At 31.1% G+C, this 17307-nt stretch overlaps 1 protein-coding gene and 1 long non-coding RNA gene across 3 annotated transcripts; both read right to left on the reverse strand.

The window, feature by feature from the left end:
• Positions 1-539: 539 nt before the first annotated feature.
• Positions 540-3594, reverse strand: LOC115700701 (uncharacterized). 2 transcript variants are annotated; one of them, XR_009684013.1, is made up of 7 exons: positions 3327-3594; positions 3064-3194; positions 2441-2523; positions 1937-2191; positions 1542-1673; positions 1396-1461; positions 540-1238 (listed from the first exon to the last, which is right to left on the reverse strand). It is a non-coding gene; the product is annotated as an uncharacterized LOC115700701 (long non-coding RNA). The 2 variants fall into 2 exon arrangements; XR_009684012.1 differs by having other exon boundaries at positions 540-1461; positions 3327-3592.
• Positions 3595-6700: 3106 nt separating this feature from the next.
• On the reverse strand, positions 6701-11036 carry LOC115700733 (WAT1-related protein At1g70260). Its single transcript, XM_030628365.2, has 7 exons — positions 10795-11036; positions 10602-10667; positions 8936-9052; positions 8539-8797; positions 7322-7486; positions 7057-7208; positions 6701-6954 (listed from the first exon to the last, which is right to left on the reverse strand). Exons 1-7 carry the CDS (start codon positions 11022-11024, stop codon positions 6744-6746), a joined length of 1200 nt encoding a protein of 399 aa, XP_030484225.1. The 5' UTR covers positions 11025-11036; the 3' UTR covers positions 6701-6743.
• Between the last annotated feature and the right edge of the window lie 6271 nt (positions 11037-17307).

A 17307-nucleotide genomic window follows, 5' to 3' on the forward strand; every position in this document is an offset into this window, starting at 1 on the left:
GAGCATTACAGGAACACCTTCCTTTAGATGTATGTCATGATTGGGGATGCAATTAAATTTCAAATTATGTAAAAACTCAGCTGAATACAAAAAATCTTCTTCATTTGTGTTTATATTTGCTTTGCATATACTAAGCTGAAATAGGTGCTCCCTTCTCCCAGTATCACCTTCCTTTAGATGTATGTCATGATTGGGGATGCAATTAAATTTCAAATTATGCAAAAACTCAGCTGAATACAAAAAATCTTCTTCATTTATGTTTATATTTGCTTTGCATATACTAAGCCGAAATAGGTGCTCCCTTCTCCGGTATCATATTCATAATGACCATTTTATTTTTTGGCGTTAGTATTGCTTTCTTTCAAATATATCCGGCCACTATTATTATACAATAGTGAAAGGTAGATAGCTTCGACTATAGAATTCATGGGATAACCATATGATTTTTTGTAGATGTTTGAAGAAATTTTGATAAATTCCCTACCATTGTCATAATATAATGAACCATCCCCAATCTACAACAACCATTTATGAAAAAAAATTATTATTATTATTATTATTATTATTATTATTATTATTATTATTATTATTATTATTATTATTATTATAACCAGTTTTATTTTTGCTTTATAATTCTCAATAGTTTTTAGTTCTATTGTTTCAAATTTGACAATAATAAAACTTGTATTTAAAACAATAGTATATCTCAATTAAGACATTAATAAAATAAAAAAAGTACTGTTAAACAATCGTTAAATAATTTAAAGACTAAACACTAAGAAATTCAAATAGTCTAGAGCTTTAACGGCCACATTAACAGTAAACAAACACAAATAGCCAAAAAGCTCAATATTCAACTATAAAACACATAAACGAAAATGGCATAAACACCCAACCACCACACAAATATTTGTTTATATTGTAATTTATTATTCTCCACATTTTGAAGATGCACATATTACTTTTACAATTGCTTCCTTCGGGTCAATAAGACAGTTTCTAAAAACAGACCAAAAAATAATAATTGATTCAATAATCTTACTTGCAGAATCAGACTTTGGCAAGAATGTAATCTGACATTTCACCATCCATAACAAACCTCTTGGTAGGTGGTTCTTGAAAAACAAAAAAAAAAAAAATAACGGAGAAACTATATCATGTATGATATTGATATAGTTCAGGATTTCTCCAATTTGTAAACATTAAAAAGAAATCCAAATTATGACTATATATGACCCCTAGAAAAAAAAAATCAAACAAAATAAATAAATAAAATTAGATTCTAAGAAGAATGCAATAAAAGACTAAAAGGGTTAAGTCAATAAGATGAACGTAGATAGAATCAGATTCTATTTTCATCATCATCTCAATATGCAGAATTTTAGAAGCACTTACTGTTGAGAGTTCAGCAGATAGTTGTTCCTCGTTTGCTAAAGCAGTATCTTTAGTTGAGCGTAATTCCTAGACATGATTAGAATTATAACATATATGATACCCAGCTAATAAGGAATGAGATGCAACATAATTTTGTATCTCAATACCTCCTCCAATGATGTTACTTTGCAAGCTTTGAATCATGCTTTCTCCACAACTCAATAGGATTGTCTACTTTGGATGTAAACTCATCATTAAGCCATGCATTATGTCTTTCGCCTTTCAAAGAGTTCTTTCTCCTGCTCACATTCAAATAAATGATGAAGAAGAAATAAATGATTTAAATCACTTTATCAAAAAAAAAAAATAAATAAATGATGAAGAAGAAATAAAAAGAGTTGAAAAATAATCACACCAAAATTAGTTCAGAAATTAAAAGAATTGAAAAATAAAAACCATACCAAAATTAGTGAATAAAAACCATACCAAAATTAGTTACGAAATCAAAAGAGTTGATAAACAAAAACCATAATAAATAAAAAAAATAGAACCCAAAAAAGACCTTAAATATATCTTTAAGAGGAGTAGCACCTTCGTCCCAACTGCGAGCGATTTGCAGTGTTCTCCCTTCTATTTTATTTTATTTAAAGCACACGCACACACTCATACATTACTACAATACCTGTTTCTTTAGGATTTCAAAGAAGGTCATCTTTTATAACGTATTTTAAACATACGGATTGCGCACTTTAACCCGAACCAAATTTCCAATCTTGATGACATCCAACTGCATTTCATCGTTTAGTATTTTTATAGCCTGCATTGAAATTATAGATGAACATTTAGGTGAATACCATTGAAAGTAAGCCTCACACATCAACATACATAAAATAAAAATAAAATTATAGTTATAATACGAATTCAAGAGAGAAAATGTATGGTAATCTCTATTTGAGCAAGAGGCACACTTCTTAGTTTAAATCAAGCAATATTAGTTTAACAAAAAATAAGTGGATGAACGTTTAATTTTAGCTATACAATCTGTCAAAAAGAGAAACACACTAACCTCAATTTCTAAGCTCTCAAATTCTGCTAAGATCGCTTCTTCGTCTTCTGCTGATAATTGCTCTCGCAAATTGCATTAAGCTCCTGCAGTGAAACAAATCCAATTATAAACTAAGAACGTTTTGAGAATAATGGTAAAAACTGACACCATATATCAGCAAAAATTTATACCATAATATTAAACGACAAAAATTTAAAAAACAAAAAAACAAACAAAAAATCGTAATGGCAACTAAGGAAATAAAAAACAAATTGTTGTTATTTGAACTTTCCGGAGACCATAGGCATACTCGTCTACGAAACATCAAAAATTTGATCCTCACCAAGCACAATGTCATTGCATGAATTAACTCTGATTTTCTCTGGCTTATCAATTAATTGATTTTCATTCCCAACCAACCTTTACTTAAGCTTAATGAAGCAAATTCATAAAGCAATTGATACTAACAAAGATTAATAATAAAAAAGAAAACTCAATAAAAAAGTTAAAAGCACTGAAATTTTATCACAAGCCCAGAGCATGGCATTTGGCAGCAGGCCATTGATTACTATCATAAAGTTCCAGCTATTAACTCAAATGGGATGTAATTGAATATAGTTTTGAATGTTGCAGTTTGTGCTTACCAGAATCAAGTATGGACCTGCTCGTTACTGGGCAATTTTGTTTGTGTTTTGGTTTCTTATCTTTGGTATTTGGGCTTCTCAGACACATGGTACACATTCACCAAAGCCTCCCCTAGAGTTTGGTCTTAAGGCTTTTTAAATTAAATTTCCACCAACACCACACACACAAAGAAACAAATATCAAAACCACACAATCAACTACTTAATTACAAACAGCAAGAATCATATAAAATTAAAAAGATGATTAGAACTTGGCATATTACCAAACGATGCCATTTTGGATGCAGGGGCAGCCTCTTTCTCCGGTAATGCTGCTGTCTTAACATTATTAGATTCGTCAAATTTGGGTGGAATGGAAAAATTAAAGAGAGAAAGAGCAGAGAAGGCGAAATGAAAGGATCATTATATTCTGAAGGGTTTTTTTTCTCTGTCTAAGAAGATGGAGGCAAAATAAGAAATGAGATAAACGAAAAGACCTAAAGAAAATGAAACCTAAATCATTAAGACCCATTAAAAGTAATCAATTAATTAATAAAATAAAATTTAAATAAATCAAAAAATTAGAAATAAGTTAGAAAATTAAGAGGACAAAGATTAGAAAATAAGCATAAGTATGCTGTCACATGGAATGTTTAAAACCTTCCTTTATATATATATATATATATATATTGATGTGTTTGCTCAAACTCATAATATATAGCTTAGCTCCAAATCTTCAAATCTATCCAACTACTATAAAATGATAAAAAATCCAATAAAAGGTTTTTCCAATTATAGCACAAAAACACACCTTCTATATCTTTATCTTTATTGTTTACACAATAGGACACATTTGTAGAAGATGTGTTTTTGTGCTATACTAGTATTTTCGTTTGTAATTATGAGAGACTCTTTTCGGTCAACCTCATAAGGGTTTAATCATTAGGCTCACGAAATGTCAAAGCTATATGTGTAATTAGGTAACAAGTTCATGAAAAATCTTCCACATGTACTTTTTGAGACAGCATATATAAAAATCTCCCTTTTAAACTAATAAAGTTATTTTTTTATATATATATTGAGCAATTTAGTTCATTGAAAACTAAAAGAAAGTGATGGGCACCACAGGAGGAGGATCCCTCCCTTTGACAAACACAGCACAATGGCTAGAAAGTCTAACACTTTTTGCTAGTTCATCAGCAACAACATTGCTCGAACGATTAAAGTAAAAGAAAGAAACATTAAAAAGGCTAGACAATAACTCATATGCTAAGTAGGGGGTGTAGATCTTCTTAATAATTCGAGCATCAAACAATATAGCAAAGTTATCTCAATTATTTTTCTTTGCCCAGTACTCTAAGGCCAAAATGATAGCATGTAAATCTCCATAAACTGCTGAAATTGTATGACAAACAACAGTATTACATGCCCAAATATCACTATTAGCTTGAATCATCACAGTTGCTAGCCCTACATCGACATCCAACATAAATCAACAATTTTGATTTATCCCCACCAGTAGTGTTATCGAGGATAGCTTGTAGAAAGTCAAAGACAACACCAGAATTAATAATTGTAGAAAAGATAAGAAATGTACCTGAAAACCAAACTTCTCATGTGTAAGGACATTCTTTGAAAAGATGAAGATTATAGATTCAATGCAATCCCTTGTGATAGAGGCTAAGGCACATTCTTTATCATTGAGGAAAAGAAGTCGTTCCTTTGTGCGCAAAGCTTCCTCCAGAATTCTCCACAACACCATACTAATGCAAATCGAAGGTGAAATGTTGGGTTTCCAAATGACCTTCCAAAGGTTTTTGGGTGGGCTGAACCTACAAGATTGATTACAGAAGTAAGCCAATCTAACATGAAACTCCCCCTATAATCACTTTTATATATGGCAGTTATATATCATATATTGTTATATTATTTTTTAATATAATAATATGTAGATTAAAATGTGGTAATATATAATATTATGTGAATAATATATATTAAGTGTGTATAGTAAATAAATGTGTAACCTATAACTTAACCTACACTTTTGTAACCTACATAGTAACTTGGAGAGGAGTTACAATTTGTTGTCATTTGTAACTCTTGTGTTGATCACATATTATTAGTGTAATAAAAGGGTTGTTACACAATTTGGTTTAAGGATTTCAAAATTATGATGATATAGTTGTTACAAAATGTAATACTCATTTATGGGAGAGAAATGAGGTGGTATTTTGAATCCTTAGAGTGATCATCTAAACACTATATAAAGGAGTCTAATGTGCTCATTGAGATGAAGTTTTTTATCAAAAAAGCACATTGCTAGAAAACCCTAAGGCTTGATAATTCCTAAAGCTATTTCCTAGAGAGTTCCCTTAGTGCTTAGAGATAGGGGGAAATAAGCTTTTGGACAAAGGTGTAATACCTTGTTCAAGTCATGGTGATCCCCACTAATCTACACTCAAGGTTGTGAGTGAGTGTATACATATATATTATTCTCTTGTTATATATACATATATTATATTACATGCATGTGTTGTAATCTTCTCTTCTACCTTTCATATATATATATATATATGTAATATATAGTGTATATATATGTATTGTAACATATATTTAATCAAATCTCTTTTATTGTCCTTGTATTATTTTTACAATTGAGTTGTATATATCTTGGTTTATCTTCCATTGTAATAATATCTCTAACATATATGTCATTAATTTCCATGGTTTTTTTTTTTTTTTTTTTTTTGAATATGGAATTTCTATGGTTTGATACCCGGCCTGTTTTATAATATATTTTGTCAACAGACTTAACTCTCTAATATCAAAAGCTATTAATTTTGATGAAAATCTGGTTTCGAATATTGCCATACATATGATTTAACAGCATTAATGAATTAACCTTTCTTTTGGCTAATCATATATATTCTGTATGAACTGCTTAAAAGATTGGATCATTTGTTATATTTTTTAACTATAAAAAAGCTGACTCAGTATATATATATATTGGATTACTTTTCCTTCTGTTTAGTCTTATTATTGGATTTGATTGTAACCTTTGATTATATAATTTATATTACATTATAAAGGTGTGTGCTGAGTAGGAATTCAAAGTACGAGAGCTTATATATATTGATCCCTCAAAGTGGAATGATTGATTGATTTGGTTTGTAGCTTTCTACTAACTAATTCAATTATAATTATAGTTGTTAATTATCCTCTTTGTAATTTTTAGAGATTGATGTATTTGTGCTTAAAAATATATGCACATATATATGGTACTTATATATATATATAAATACACTCTTAATTATACAAGGGTACTAGAGGCACATATACGGTCCACTAGTTCATTATTAGGGACCCTGCATGTATACTTTTGTAGCCTCTTCAAAAATTACAAAAAAGAAAGTTTTACAAAGAATAAAAAGCCTACAAAAAACGGGCTTTATATCTTCATTATTCAATCATATATACAATACATGCACACACACGTACCAAAAACAAAACGAGAGATATTCAAAGAATCAAAGATCGTCAATCGATTGATAAAATATTATTCGATCATCATCTTGATATTATGAAGAGAAAAAAGAAAAACTACTTTATTATATATATATATATATATATATATATACACAAAATGAGGTTGCTTCGATCTTCCCAATAATAATATGAAGAGATCAATAACCTTATTATTATTATTGGACGTAATTTTGTTGTGGTTTTAAGAGAGGAGTTTTGACGTTATAATTCTCATCATCATCATCAACATCATTATGCTCTTGTGGAGGTGACTCAACATCATATTGTTTAGTATTATTACTATTAGTACTCACTTCATCTTCATGGTTTAGTTGACCCCACATCACTGTAAAGTACCCCATTCCAACTATAGCCGTTCCAATCACACTACAATAATATTATTTTATATACAATTAGTACGTACGTACGTATGCAAATTAATTATGAGAATCTTTTCAATTCATAATAATATAAAATTAATAATAATACCTTCCGTAACAAAGAGTACTAGCAGGGAGGCTAGTACCAAAAATAGTGGCAAAAACAACACCAAAGGGCTTGAACATAGGCACATATAGTGGACCTTTCATCCTCATGCACCACAGATGAACACAACTTCGGATTATACCCATAAAGCTTGCCTATATAATACGCATAATTAATAAGTCAATATGCATGCATTCTTTTATTTGCCTGAATGTGGTTGGTCAAAGTGAAACAAGTATATATATATATTATAATATTATTGACTTACTGTTAGAACAATAAGGAGGAGTTCGGTGCTGTTAAGGTTTAGCTTCCAAGCATTTAAGTCTGTTTCGAAGATTAGGGCTGAAAGTAAAGCAGATTGGAGTGTTCCAATGGTGCTGTAAAACGATGCCACTTTCATCACTTGTGGGTATTGTTTCACAGTTCCAGCCTGATCACACCATTTTAATATATTATTATTATTATTATTATTATTATTATTAATCTTCATTATTTCTAGCTGTATATATATATATATATATATATATTATGAGTAATATATTGATACATAAATTTATAGAATAATATATATAGTCTACATAACCCTTAAAAGGTTACATATTTGACATTTAGAAGAGTTTATAAGACTGTTTAATTTATACAAGAAAATAGTTGCACGCATAGTTAGTTCAATATTTGAAGCTTATACCAACACTGTAAACATTTTTTACATTTTTAAAAATTTACTAAACAATATCATAAAAAAAAATTCTTAGATATATAGGGGTACGTATATTATTATGTGTTTTTCTAAATTTATATATATACACATCAAAATATACTCCATGTTATTTTAGAAAGTAATTTGCGGCATATATAAATACTTAAATTTAATTCTCAGTTGCAAATAAATACTTAAGTTTAATTTTTTTTTTTTTGTAATAATACTTAGGTTATAATTTTGGAACTTCTGTAGGTATCTGGTTAAATAAATTGCTACGTGTCCCTAATTGGTCCAAATCATTAAATTTTTATTATTTAAACAAATTAGTTCAAATATACTAATAAAAAAATGACACGTGGATATAATGGCTTAACATATAACGGTTAGGTACCTACAGAGTTTCAGAAATATAATAGGTATTATTACCGCTAAAAATTAAACGTAGATATTTATAATTTGCAACTGAGAGTTAGACCTAAATATTTATGTCGCAAATTACTCTATTTTAGTTGTAAACATACTTTTCAGTCATCTAATTAATAAGACGCGCGATATTCAGAGTTTAAAAAAAGATAAATTTTGAAAAATATCAGTAGTGTCTAATACTTCTTAAAATGTCATGTATTGACACAATTAAATATTAAGTCTTATGTAATATAATATAATATCTTTATGAAATATCACTAACAAATTGGCAAGGCATCATTTCTAGGTGGTGTTTTTGTCTAATAATAATACTCTTTAAAAAATATTATGATTTTTTAATAATGTTTTGGTACCTGAAGAGTGTTCCAAAAGGCAACACATAAATTAGCAGCTGCCAGTAAAAGGCCACCAAGAAGCCAATACTGTGGATTATTTGTGGAAAAGATTAAAAATTTCTTGGCTGCAGAGAGCATAGGTAGATGGAGAGATGATGAAGAGTTTTTAATAAGTGGACCCTTGTACAATTCCACCATTGTTGCTCCAACCAATGATACTATTGTACCACATACTTTTGTTTGGAAGCTCCTACTTCTCCAATCTACTTTTGTTGTTCTGTATAATAATATTAATTAAATCACATAAATATACTATGTAAATAAATGACCTCATTGATTATAACAAAAACTAACTTTGATATATATATATTTAATCTAGTTTATTATTTAATTGGGGAAAAATATAAATATATACCTGAGGAGTATAGAGAGTAAGAAAGACAAAGATGGAAAGGTGAGACCCATGGCACAAACAACAATTGGAGAACTGTAAGATAGGCCCAAAAATGCCAGGTTTTGAGGTATAGTGATCCTACAAATTAACAAAACACACACACACAAAAAATATTAGTGTAATATATAATATTTGGAAAATATATTTATATTTACTTGAAATTAAGTATTGTGTGTTAAAAAAAATAAGAATGGTTATATGTGATATATGTTGAAAAAACAAATTAACAAAACAACAAAAATATCATTAGCTAGGTCGTAAACGACAAAAAGAAAAGAAGGAAAAAAAAAACCAATAATTAAAAGAAAATCTTATTGTTTGAATAATTGATTCACCTTTGTGTGTGATTATGTAAATATTAATTTAATAATTATTATTTTTTTAAAGAAAATGGAGATATATAAATTAATAAAACAAAGTCTATTTACATATATAATTATATACAGGGCCGGCCCTGAAAATATATGGGCCCAAGACGAATTAAATTTTGGGGCCCTCAAAAATATATAAAAAAAAAATTAAAAGAAGAGTGTCATAGGATTTGAACTCATGACCTTAGACTTTATGCCATCCACCTCAACCAACTAAGCTATAAATATTTATTGCTTATAATACACTTAAATTTTACTTAAATAAAAGCCTAATAATTTTTTTTATTTTTTTATTTCGGGCCCCTGGAAAGTGTGGGCCCTAGGCACGGGCCTAGCCCGCCTATGCCTAGGGCCGGCCCTGATTATATAGCAGAATTAATAAGAATGAAATCCTAATAGCACATTTACGGGGCATTATACTTACCGTTACTATGAAATGACGTCATATAAATAACAATGTGTATTAATCTTAATTAACTCGTGTGGTCCCTTCCTAATAATATAAATAACTAATTTTATACATGTGTATTATAAGATTGTGAAATTGAAATTTAAATATGTATCTAACATTACTTATATAAATATTAAGGTTGGTTAATATTGATCTAAATTGTTAGTAAAATATATATACATATAAAAAAGGGAAAATATCTATTTAACTTTAATTTTACACCTAGATCTAGATGTAATATTTTATTTTGATACGTTTTTGTCCTCATTTATAAGAAAAAAAAAAAGCATAAATCTATCGATGGTGATTAATTTACTCAGCTAAATATAAAAATCATTAATCGATGGCATGGGTCCAAAGGTTCACGATATCACTTGATATAAATATACCAGAATATTCATAAGTAATTAAGATCTTAATGGAATCCAATCCACTAGACTATAGCAAATATATATTACTGGAATAATAATCACATGTATTATGTATATTCTCTATCTAATTATGCCACTATTCCATGAACGGGGCCGCCAAAGAATAATAAAACAAAGTGTTCTACTCAAATTGATCAAAAAAAAGCTCTATATAATTATGTATTAACGTCAATTTAATTTGTACAGGTTAATTTATTTTCATCATCACATTATTTCACGTTTAATTTCCTCCCATTAATTATATTACTATGCTAGCTGATTTTCAGTTCATGATGATTTATAGTGCATGCATGAAATCTAGCTAGCTAGAGAGCTAGCTAGCTTACGTGCATGAATACAGTATATATATATATATATATATATATATAACTAACCCTGTTAATCCGAGAAGGAAGATTCTCAGAAAGAAGTTTAAGTTGAATATTGGCTCTTCATCAGTTCTGCACAAAATTATTAACAAACAATTAACAATAATACATGAATAATATATAAAACAATTACAATATATATATATATATATAGAGAGAGAGAGAGAGAGAGAGAGAGATAATAAGAGGTAATACGTACTTGTCGTTGCGATGGTAAAAGAAAGAAAAAGGTAAGAGGAAAATAGAAGAAAGAGCATGTGTGTAAACCACAAAAACGAATGGACTCATCCCATTAGTGATAACTGTCTTAGCCCAAATGGTTAAGATGATAGTGCAACCCTCCATTGTCACCATTGCTCCAAATGGTATACATTCCAACAACTTTTTAATAAAATTATTACCACCTTTAATATTCCCCAACACCACCATCTTCAATAATAATATATATATATATATATAATCTTATATATTCAGAAAATAGAGAGAATGATATTGTAATAAGTGGAGTTTCTGATCTAGATTTATATAACTCTCTCTATTGATTTTATTTTTTTGTGTCTTAAAGTTTATGTGTCAAACTTATTCCCTTTTATATAAATGGGTAAAGGTAGGTGAAGCTAGGAAACGTTGGTTTATGAGTACCAAAAGGGCAACCCTTCGTTATATGGGGAAGCTATTTTTTGATTTTTGAGTTTTGAGTTTTTGAGTTTTTGAGTGGATGTGGCTACTTGGATTCAACCTCTCCATCTATATAAAACAATTATATCTATTACTATGCACAAGCCTATGTAGCTATGACGTTTTCATTTTAATAATTAATAATCAGATTCTTCTGTTTCTTTTATAATATATGCATGCCAATGCCATTAGGTAGAGAATTTGTTATTTGCTATAAATCAGTGTAGTACTACCAGTCCAACACCATAATAATAAGGCGGCAATAGTATTAGTACTAATTAGTTGTTTTCTATAATAATTTACTGATTAAAATGTATGAAACCCCATGATTATACAATTATTATAGGAACACCTGTTAGACTTTTTATTTGGGCTTACATTAAATTTTATTGGTTTTATTAAAACTTGGGTTGATTGGATAGTTCTTTGCTGTGTTAGCCCATGTTGTTGGTGATCAATTGTTAATGGGCTTAGCATCTGTGAGTAAAGTCTAGGTGAAGCAGAAGTGTGGGCTTTTCTAGTTGACTGAAGCCTTTGATGAGCAGGCCCAGCCCAACTAGGGTTTTGTAGCTAAGTCCCCTCCCTAACTCTATAAATACATATTGTCTCATCACAATTGTATACCTTTTGATAATCAGAGAAAATAAACTGCTTCTGATTTAGAGATCTAGGGAGGAAGACTTAGTTGATAGTATTGCACTATCAAATTGGAGTAATCTTGTGGATCAATCAGAGATAATTGCTATGGATCAATCAGGTACACATACCTAATTATTATATCTTATTATTGTGTTCTATGTTATATACAAATAGATCTTGGGTTAATTGTTAATTTAATTTTTGAATTTTTTCAGTCTCCTTTTCTGTGAACAACAATAATGCTTCCATCCATATTTTGAATGCTTCCAACTACAAGACATGGAAACGAGATGTGGAATTTACTTTAGGCATAATGGATTTGGACTTGTGCCTACGAGAAGAAAAACCTGCTGATCTTACTGACTCCAAGATACCGCCGAGAGAACTCATCATGCACAATGGGAAAAGTCAAGTCGTCTTAGTCTTCTTACTATGAAAAGATCCATTCCTGAACATCTATTGAGTGGTTTGCCAGAGACTACAAATGCCAAAGAGTTTTTCAATGCTGTAGAAAAATTATACGACACTGGTGAAAACGCTGAAGCTGGACATCTTATGGATGAAATGACAACCATTAAGTATGATGAATTAAAAGGAGTGCGAGATTTTATTCTGAAATTGGTGAATATTCAGTCCAAGTTGAAAGATCATAATATTCCTCTTCCTGACTCTTTCATTATTCATCGAGCTCTTCATGCTCTTCCTGCCTCTTTCAAATTTTATCAAGACAAACCTACAACACTTACAATCAAACATGGACTATCAGCGATCTAATTTCTCAGTGTGTAGCTGAAGAAAGCAAGCTTAAAAGGGAGAAGAATGAATCTGCTAACTATGTTTCTCACCTCAAGCCCAACAAAGGAAAAGGAAAATTCAAGAATAAAAATGATGGTGCTACTAAACAGAATGGTAATGGTAAGGAGCATAAGAATAAACAGAAGAATAACAACAGAAAGTCCAAATACTCTAACGTAAAGTGTTACTTTTGTGAAAAATTGGGGCATCGGAGAACAGACTGTCACAAATTTAAGACTTGGTTAGAAAAGAAGCAAGCACAATCAGGTAATCCATTGGCATGTGTTTGTTTTGAATCTAATCTAGTTGATGTTCCTATTGATTCTTGGTGGTTAGACAGTGGTGCTACTGTTCATGTTTCTGCTTCCTTACAGGGGCTAAGGGATCTCAGGAAGCCAAGTGAGAGGGAGTCCAAGCTTAAAGTGGGCAATGATGTTGGAGTTGACGTTATCTATGTTGGAACATTTATTCTTGAATTACAGTCTCGTGATAAGATTATTCTGAACAATATTTTTTATGTTCCTACTTTTAAAAGGAATTTAGTTTCGCTTCCGCTTTTGGTTAAACAAGGATATTCTTTTCATTTTGCAAATGATAATGTTGACATTATGCTTGACTCTCGAATTATTGGAAATTGCTTTTATTCTGATGGTCTTTACAAGTTGTCATTGGCTCCTTTAGATTCCTCTTTTAATGTTGTGAATACTGTGGGTAAAAGACCTCATATTAAGGAAACATCCTTATTGTTATGGCACAAAAGATTGGGTCATATTTCCAGAGAAAGGGTTGATCGTTTAATTAAATCTGAAATACTTCCTCCTCTTGATGCTTCTGATTGGGATACTTGTGTTGATTGTACTCGTGGAAAATTGACTAAAACAAGAAAGAAGACTGCAAATCGCAGTCAATCTTTATTGGAAATTATCCACACAGACATCAGTGGTCCTTATTCCACCACGTTGTGCATAAATAAGTATTTTATCACTTTTATCGATGATTTTTCTCGTTATGGATTCACCTATTTAATTAAAGAAAAATCTGACGCCCTTGATAAACTCAAAATTTTTCGAAATGAGGTTGAGAAACAATTAGGAAGAGTCATCAAAGTTGTTCATTCGATCGTGGAGGAGAATACTATGGTCGTTATACGTAATCCGGACAACACATGGGGCTTTTTGCCGAGTACTTACAAGAAAATGGTATAGTTGCTCAATACACTATGCCCGGTTCACTCCGAGCAAAATGGCGTTGCCGAAAGGAGAAATCGCACTCTCATGGATATGGTTAGAAGTATGATGAGTAGAACAAATCTTCCGTAGTTTTTATGGGGTGAAGCACTTATGATCGCAACTTATATTTTAAATCGTGTTCCCGCAAATCTGTTCCCAAGACCCCTTTTGAGTTATGGACTGGGCGGAAGCCTAGTCTTAATCATCTTCGAGTATGGGGTTGTCCAGCTGAAGTAAAGATTTATGATCCTAATTTGAAAAAGTTAGATCCGAGAACAAATCGCTGTTATTTCATTGGTTATCCAATGCGCTCAAAAGGCTATCGCTTTTACTGTCCCACTCGTGGTACGCGAATTGTTGAATCTCAGACTGCTAAATTTCTGGAATTTGATGTTGCTGAGAAAATTCCTTCAACATCTCTTGAAATGGGGGAGTCCTCTAAAGGAATTTGTATTCCTATATCATTTTCAAGAGATGATAATAGTAGTCTCCATCCTACTCCAGTTGGTAATGCTCCCATTGTTGATGAATACATTGCTCCCGATATCGAAGATGATGAAGGTCCTATTATTGATGAAGGGCCTATTAATGATGAAGCTCCTATTGTTAATGAGAATCCTGTTATTGAAGAAATTCCAGTTGTGGAAGATGTTATTCAAAACAATGATCAACAAAGAGAAGTCATTCCAGAAGTACCTCCTCTAAGAAGATCTCAGAGACAAAAGAAGTCAACAAAGTGTCATGATAATTTTGTTTATCTTGGAGAAGGAGAATATGATATTGATCATTTTGTGGATCCTGTCACTTTTAGTGAAGCACTTAATAGTCCACAATCTTCAAAATGGTTAGCAGCTACGGATGATGAGATCGACTCCATGAAGAAAAATGGTGTATGGGAGCTAGTTTTATTACCTGATGGTTTTAAACCAATAGGTTGTAAGTGGATTTTAAAGGCTAAAAGGGATAAAAAGGGACAGATTGAAAGGTTTAAAGCGCGTTTAGTGGCTAAAGGCTTTACTCAAAGAGAAGGTATTGATTACACTGAAATTTTCTCACCTGTTTCCACTAAAGATTCATTCAGAATTATTATGGCTTTAGTTGCGCATTTTGATTTAGAGTTGCATCAAATGGATGTTAAAACTGCTTTTCTGAATGGAGAATTGAATGAGGAAGTATATATGTCTCAACCTGAAGGCTACAAGGAGAAAGGAAAAGAACACTTAGTTTGCAAGTTGAAACGATCGATTTATGGTCTCAAACAGGCATCTCGCCAGTGGTACTTGAAGTTTGACAAGGTTGTGACATCGTTTGGTTTCGTAGAGAACAAGTTTGATCAGTGTATTTATATGAAGATCAGTGGGAGTCGTTATATTTTTCTTGTTCTTTACGTAGATGACATTTTACTTGCCAGCAGTGATTTGTCACTACTAAATGAGACCAAAAATTTTCTGTCTTCCAATTTTGATATGAAAGATCTTGGAGAGGCATCCTATGTTTTGGGGATTGAGATCCATCGTGACAGGAATCGAAAAGTTCTTGGCTTATCTCAAGAAGCTTACATTAATCGTGTGCTCAAAAGGTTCAACATGGATTTGTGTAAAGCTGGTTCTGTTCCTATTCTGAAAGGGGACAAGTTCACTAAGCAGCAATGTCCTAAGAACGACTTGGAAAGAGGAGCAATGAAGAACATCCCTTATGCAAGTGTAGTAGGGAGTTTGATGTATGCTCAGGTTTGCACTCGACCTGACATAGCTTTCGTAGTCAATGTTCTTGGGAGATATTTATCTGATCCTGGTCTTGATCATTGGGTTGCAGCCAAGAAAGTTTTGAGATATTTGCAAAGAACGAAGAGTTTTATGCTTGTGTATAAGCATGTTGACAATCTTCGAGTTGTTGGTTATTCAGATTCAGATTTTGGTGGTTGTGTAGATGATTTAAAGTCAACTTCTGGCTATATTTTCACCTTGGCAGTCTCGCTATTTCTTGGAAGAGTGTCAAACAGACTTTGATCACATCATCTACTATGTATGCTGAGTTTGTTGCATGTTATGGGGCATCTTTGCAAGCTTTGTGGCTGAAGAATTTTATTTCGGAGATACGAGTGGTTGATTCTATTTCCACACCTATGCTAATCTATTGTGATAATGATGTTGTTGTTTTCTTTTCAAAGAATAACAAGATTAGTAGTGCTTCTAAACATATGGAAATAAAGTATCTCACTGTCAGAGACTTGGTCAAGAAAGGAGACATTGTTATTGAAAATTGCAAGACCGAGTCGATGTTAGCTGATCCTCTAACCAAAGGGTTAAGTGCCGTGCTGTTTAATAAACATGTTGTTAATATGGGCATTTTAGAATCTTTTGATCTTTTGGGTTAGTGGGAGTTTTGTTTTCTGTTTGTTTTTAGAAATTATTATTTATAATTTTCTGAATAAAGTTATGAACTACATTTTATGTTTCAATATTTTTTATTATTGAATGGATATGTTTTCAATTATGTTTTGTTATATTCTCGAGAATGATTGAATTGAAAGCATGTGGTTCATATTGTTGTGATCATTGTCTTTTAAATTTATTTGCTTATTGACAATGATATGTTGTTGGCTTAATTATTTAAGCAAGTTTAGTGACACTTACTTATTTTAAGTGGTGTATGTTTAATTTCACTGGCTTATTTATTAAGCATCACGGTATCAGTAAAATTGAGGACTGATAAGGATATTATGTTATTTTAAATTGATCACATGTTGAACATAATTCCTTACCACACTACTAGACTTATTGACCATGTCGATTTAATACTTTGGTATTTGTGATTATGAATGTCTTTTGTTGAGCTAAAAACAATATGACTGTCATAGTTCATTATCAAAGGTTAAATTGGACCGGTATGTTGAGATGCTATCAGAGAACTATCAGTTTTTAAAGTGGCCACAAATGTTTTCCTGTTGTTCAACCCATGAGTCGTTTTCAAACAAAATTATTTTGATATATAATATATATATGTATTAAAATCAATGTAGCCCAAGTGGGAGAATGTTAGACTTTTTATTTGGGCTTACATTAAATTTTATTGGTTTTATTAAAACTTGGGTTGATTGGATAGTTCTTTGCTGTGTTAGCCCATGTTGTTGGTGATCAATTGTTAATGGGCTTAGCATCTGTGAGTAAAGTCTAGGTGAAGCAGAAGTGTGTGCTTTTCTAGTTGACTGAAGCCTTTGATGAGCAGGCCCAGCCCAACTAGGGTTTTGTAGCTAAGTCCCCTCCCTAACTCTATAAATACATATTGTCTCATCACAATTGTATACCTTTTGATAATCAGAGAAAATAAACTGCTTCTGATTTAGAGATCTAGGGAGGAAGACTTAGTTG

Source organism: Cannabis sativa, chromosome 8 (assembly GCF_029168945.1).
Source record: "Cannabis sativa cultivar Pink pepper isolate KNU-18-1 chromosome 8, ASM2916894v1, whole genome shotgun sequence".
In the NCBI taxonomy this organism is placed as follows: domain Eukaryota; kingdom Viridiplantae; phylum Streptophyta; class Magnoliopsida; order Rosales; family Cannabaceae; genus Cannabis; species Cannabis sativa.

Bases quoted from the DNA above. Each gene is read 5' to 3' on its own strand.
- LOC115700733 (XM_030628365.2), bottom strand. From the start codon at position 11,024: ATGGTGGTGTTGGGGAATATTAAAGGTGGTAATAATTTTATTAAAAAG. The intron at 7,209-7,321 runs GTAAGTCAATAA...CGTATTATATAG, and splicing joins TCCTCCTTATTGTTCTAACA to GCAAGCTTTATGGGTATAAT. The intron at 6,955-7,056 runs GTATTATTATTA...ATATTATTGTAG, and splicing joins AGTACTCTTTGTTACGGAAG to TGTGATTGGAACGGCTATAG.